This window comes from Anguilla anguilla, chromosome 15, assembly GCF_013347855.1.
Source record: "Anguilla anguilla isolate fAngAng1 chromosome 15, fAngAng1.pri, whole genome shotgun sequence".
Classification (NCBI taxonomy): Eukaryota; Metazoa; Chordata; class Actinopteri; order Anguilliformes; family Anguillidae; genus Anguilla; species Anguilla anguilla.
In genome coordinates this window covers 3,446,471-3,452,470 of record NC_049215.1, presented here as the reverse complement: position 1 = coordinate 3,452,470, position 6,000 = coordinate 3,446,471, and the positions used below count along the sequence as shown (strand labels likewise).

Here is a 6,000-nt window from a genome sequence, read left to right as displayed (position 1 = left end):
TCATAAACAGCTGTTGTAATTTAAGCGTTTAGTATCCAGTTCCTCGGGAGTTCGGTATACGTGAATATCCAGTTCTGTGCACTTGAAGATCCAGCCCCAGCGTTGGCGTGGAAAATTTATGCACGTGTTTTGTTTTGAGCGTAGCAACTCATCCGTATTAACTGCGCCCGTGCAAAGGCTTTTCCCTAGCACTCGCCGAGCCTTGCCCTAGGTGCTGGAGCTGAGCGCGGTGCTGTTGCTAAACCCTGAGGGGTAACGTCACTCCCTTTGCTGATCAAATTCAGTCTTCCATTCACTACCGCCACATCGTTCCGGAAACCAGAAAGATCGTACCCACCATCGGTGCAATTTGCAATGTTAGTCAAACAAAAATTTGACTCGACTTTTTCCCCCCGGCTCCTTATTTTTCCCCATCGTATTGACAGAGTGGTGTTTCAAAGGCTGGGTTTTGCGCCCTGACACGAGCGGTCACCAATTAAATGGGAAGAGGTCATGAAAGTGGGGACTTCACGTGCTCCGAGGATGACTTGTGACAAAAGGGATATCGTAAGGCTACAACGTTTGTAACTGAAGAAAAGCTGTTCGGCAGAAGCTTGTTACTACTATAACTGGGGATATTTTTCAATCATGCCTGTTCGGAGAGGTCACGTTGCTCCACAAAATACATTTCTCGGCGTCATAATACGGAAATTCGAAGGACAAAGTAAGTATTTTTCATCCATGGAGATTTCAGCACCGCGAGCTGCTTGAAGCATTGGTTTTATTTGAACGGGGAAGTGGCATGGCAATTATTGTACGATCTATAGAGTTTTTTCACTCTAAAGCAACTTGCGGAGTATGTGGCTGGGTACAGTTAGTAAGGTGAAATGTAGAGACAGAATGCGTGTCCTTGTACTGTACATAATAAAATAACAATATCTGCAACATTCGTACGAAAACGCGGTTAAAAGAATGAGTTGAGGATTAGGCAAATGAAAAACACTACGTCCTCGCGAAATTACGGATAGATCTTTTAATGTAGATAGTGCTGTGCTCTTTTAATAAATATGTTCCCCATGTAGTTGCATACATGCATATAGACACATGCTCTTCGAGTCGTCCAAGAGTATGCACACATCATTTGCAAGCACTGACTGAGTGAAAGGATGACGATATGTCTATATGTAAACAGTATGGTAAGTTTAGAATGTATTGTTATAGTTTTGAGCAGTTGTATTGTCTATCGATATCGAGAAAAGTGTTGAACTGTAAACCGAATTCCAGTCTATTTAATGGAATATATTATCATATTTTTTCCGTTATTATGATTGTGATGAAAACTGTTTTGTTAATAATAATAATGATGATGATGATGATGATGATAATAATAATAATAATAACAATAATAATAATAATAACAATAATAATAATACATAACAGTGAAATTGAGAAAAGAACTGCAGCTATCTTGTCTGTTTTGCAGATAAGAAATTCATAATAGCCAATGCTAGAGTCCAGAACTGTGCGATCATCTACTGCAATGATGGCTTTTGCGAGATGACTGGTTACTCCAGACCAGACGTCATGCAGAAGCCGTGCACCTGTGACTTTCTCCACGGACAGCACACCAAACGGCACGCCATCGCCCAGATGGCCCAAGCTCTGCTGGGCTCAGAGGAAAGGCGGGTGGAAATTACCTATCATCGCAAGGATGGTGAGTCCGTGCTGGATTACTGCGCGCGCTACTCTTGTGAACGTGCGCACCGACGCCCGTGGTGTGAGATCGCGACCAGGAGGACGCACCAAAATGACACGCCGTATGAATTTCAAAGCCGGCTCTACTTAAAATACAGAGTAACCTGTCAGCCTTAAAATCTTGAGTCAGGCGAACAACGGACTTTCAGTTCTACATACTTCTTCATACTGTTCATACTGAAGAAGTATGAAGAACTGAAGATTCAGATGAAGGCCACCTTGAAATATTTTGCAGTGCAGTAATTTTCCACTACATCTGCGCAGTAAAATCAGCAGTTAATTGTTGTTTGCATCTAATGTAATATAAAACACTAATCTGCCTACATGTAGGCAGTGATCAGCAATTTGCACTGCTGATATACTTATGGAGAGATCGGCCCTAGCTATGAAATAATGTGGGGGACATTCAATGTCAACACTCAGGGCAGCTTCACTTCCATACACTCTTTTGCTTCAGGGCTAATTTGGAAAGTGAACAAATTAATAACTGGTAAACATTATAAAGCTGATTGAAAAATGATAAGCAAACTTTGGTTCAACTAGTTTGGCCCCTTAGACCATTGTTTCCCGACATTTTTTCTGTGAAGACACACTTCTTTATAATCAAAACAAATTCTAAGGCATACTATTATGCCATTGACCAGTAAAAATGTATTAAATGTCACACAAACGTTCAGTTGTGGTGGAATTTGAAAAAACCCCTGGTAAACTCTCTTGGCACACTAGCGCGATGTGGCACACTGGTTGGAAAACATGGCCGTAGGCATAGTTGGTTATTCATGGATTTATTTATTCACAGTGATCTTATAGCAGTGGGGGGGAAAAGCAACTGCTAGCATTTCTGGTATTGTATAGCTTATGTAGGCAAATGCACAACCATGGCTTCACGCCACAGCTCATATACATTGGGCTAGTTACGTTGCATTGCGTGGAGAATGTTTTATTTAATCAGTTGTATCATATGTCACATTCACAAGGGGAGACAGAAGAAGCGGCGGTGATCTTTAGGGTGGTGACAGTCACTACTATTGCATAACAGGGAAATCAGTGGAGTGGCAGGTACGACCGCAGAGGCCTGAGCATCGCACTTTAATCACAGTGGGTTTCACGAGAACGGTTAATGCTACTCAGAGAAATATTATCCTGCTTTTGAAATCATTATTAAAAAGACGTTTTTCCTTGTTTCAAGACAGTTAAAATGTGTTTTATTTGTTTCTTGTCCCAGCGATCAGTCTTTAATTCGATGCACATTGTGTCCTGCAGTTCTCGTATTGTTCCAAAATCAGTGTTTGAATGCTCAAGTCATTCTGCATTGTGCTACTTGCCTCTAATGCCTCTAACATTGGGAACACATTGCTAATTGCAAATTACTTCAGCTTGCACTTCAGTGGCAGTTTTGATTTGACAACTTTTTGGTGCCTAATTTGTTTTTACTGTGCGTGCGTGTGTGTGTCCGTGTGTGTGCGTATGTGTATGTGTTCATGTGTGTGTGAGTGAGTGAGTTAGTGAATGAGTGTATGTGTGTGTGAGTGAGTGAGTGAGTGAGTATGTGTGTGAGTTAGAGAGTGTGTGAGTGTGTGTACGCATGTATAGGTGTGTGTGTGTGTGTGTGTGAGAGAGAGTCAGTATGTGTGTGTGTGTGTGATCGAGTGAGCGTGTGTGTGAGTGAGAGTATGTGTGTGCATGTGTGTGAGTGTGTGAGTGAGAGCGTGTGTGCTGGTGTGTGTGTGAGTGTGTGTGTTTGTATGTGAGCGTGTGTGTGAGTGAGAGTATGTGTGTGTGCATGTGTGTTTGTATGTGTGCGTGTGTGTGAGTGAGAGTATGTGTGTGTGCATGTGTGTTTGTATGTGAGTGTGTGTGTGTGTTTGTATGTGAGTGTGTGTGTGCTTTACAGACAGCGTGGAGACTTGTGCAGATTATGCTACCTCCGATCTTCTTGTGTGCAGTACACAGCAGCTCACCTGCACGTCCTGCATACAGCCCTGTATTACAGCGATAATGGATTAGTACCCAATGCCTGATATTCCTCGGGGCCCCTCAGACAGAGGGGAGTGGATGAGCTGCGTTCAGACTGATCTCAGATCAGCCTTCAGATGTTCTGTAGTTGCTGTTTTTGCAGTCGGGGCTGTTTCATCCGGGATCTTTTTATTCCGTGTCAAAGAGGAATGACCGTAGTGTTTTACATGTATGAGGTCCTTCCTCAACAGAACAAGATTTCAAAGAATCAATAGATTCAGATTCCTTCTTGTGCTTTGGTGAACTGCGCATCCGTCTATTTATAGATGGTATACAGACGTAAAGGTTAAATTTTAAAACCATTTTAAAATTCACTAATACACTACATGGCCAAAAGTATGTGGGCACCTGACATCCAACATCTCATACAAAATTATGGGCATTGATATGGAGTCGGTCCACTTTTGCTGCTACCACAAACTCTACTCTTCTAAGAAGGCTTTATACTAGATGTTGGTGCATTGCTGCAGGGATTTGCTTCCATTCAGCCAGAAGAACATTAGTGAGGTCTGGAACTGATTGGGTGATTAGGCCTGGCTCGCAGTTGGCTTTCCAAATGATCCTAAAGGTATTGGATGGGGTTGAGGTCAGGGCTCTGTGCAGGCCCATCAAGTTCTTCCACACCGTTCTTGACAAAACCATTTCTATATGGACCTCACTGTGTGCCTGGGGGCATTGTCATGCTGAAACATGACAAGGCCTTCCCCAAACTGTTGGGGAAGCACAGAATCAACTAGAAGGTATGCTGTAGCCTCATGATTTGCCTTCACTGGTACTAAGGGGCCTAGCCCCAACCATGAAAAACAGCCTCAGTCCAAGGGGTCTCTGGATACTTTTGGTCATATAGTATATCGTCAAATCATGTAATATGTACCTAGCCTTACAGACATTTTTACAATGTTATTTTATGAAGTTATTTTGTGTTGTAAGATACAAATAGTATGCATGCCACGCTCTGTGAAGCCACAGGATGACTGTAGTTACATTCAACATTATTCTAGGATTCTTACTGCTTCAGCGTGCATGGTACATTGTTTCATTTATTTCATTTTATGGTGAATCCAGTTGCGCTTCCTCACGTTTATGATTATCGAAAAAGACATTCTGTCTCTGGGTTTAATTTAATTTTTTCGACTTGATAATGGAATGTTCCAGAAGCCGTTGCAATTCCACAGCTATTAAAACCATTATGCAATTGGACAATGGACATTTGGGGCGAAAACGGGGGGGGGGGTAAAAAAGAACATCGAACGCGTCTCAAATTTAATTTTCACTGATCCATCTACCTACATCTGCTGCTCCGGCAGACATTTTGCATTCCCTGGAGGGCTGAGCAATCTATACTGCATTGAGCAGGCCCCGCTCATGAATAAAGCCGCCGGAGACGAGTCTCGAACGCGCCCGAGAAGGAGCGGCTTACAGCAGAAATGCATTAGCGCGGCGCGGCGCACACGCCCGGTTTTACACCGAAACCCAAATATGAGGTGACCGCGACGCAGCTTTTCAAAGCAGCGGCAGACTCGCTCTATTCTCTCTCCTGTCTTCATCTCACCACAGATTTTGTTCCTATTTTTTTTTTTACGCGTATAAATATAGCTATAATGTAGCTTTGAATGCGGTATGGCAAACAACTCATTTGGCGCAAGTCATCCGAACATCTTTACCCCTCCTTGTCTCTTTATGTGAATGACTTAACTATGTCCTGTAAAACTAAAATGGTCAAACTCCCCCCTCCTCATGAATCCACAGATGTATATTTTATTCTTTGGAGTTGTTCAGCCCACCCTATCTTGCTCGGGTAGACGCAGCCCAGAAGTTGTTTATTGTTTATTAAGTTGGTTATGCTTCTAGTACACTTCCTGATTGAACGTAAAAATATATGGCTGAACAAGACAGGATAAGTAGTTGTTAACCTCATTATATATAATGATAATGGTAGCGATAGTGACATCCATGATTAAAATGGTAATGCGTAACAATAGTCATGACAACAGTAATAGCAGTAATGCACAATAAGCCGGTGCATCCTTTTATCAGACTGAACATTCTTTGTCTGTTACTGGCGCTCATGCAGATTATTTTGCCTTCATTTCAGTCCAATATGTTGAGTGGCGAGAAATGGAGATTTAAATGGAGGCTTTCGTTGGCCCTGCCCAAAGGAATGGAGGGCGAGCGAGTAGGACAGGACTTAGCTCGGAAAGACGTCCCGTTGTAGGAGAGCGTTTCGGCGGATTTGGCAGGACGCGTATC

General features: G+C 42.7%; 1 protein-coding gene across 2 annotated transcripts in view; it reads left to right on the top strand.

The window, feature by feature from the left end:
- Positions 1-205: 205 nt before the first annotated feature.
- LOC118214274 (potassium voltage-gated channel subfamily H member 7-like) overlaps positions 206-6,000 on the top strand; it is a 58,352-nt gene continuing 52,557 nt past the window's right edge. For both annotated transcript variants that reach the window (XM_035394122.1, XM_035394121.1), the window contains exons 1-2: positions 206-703; positions 1,463-1,693. In XM_035394122.1, coding sequence (XP_035250013.1) covers positions 628-703; positions 1,463-1,693 — 307 coding nt within the window. In that variant the 5' untranslated portion in view covers positions 206-627. The remainder of the gene's footprint in view (positions 704-1,462; positions 1,694-6,000) is intronic.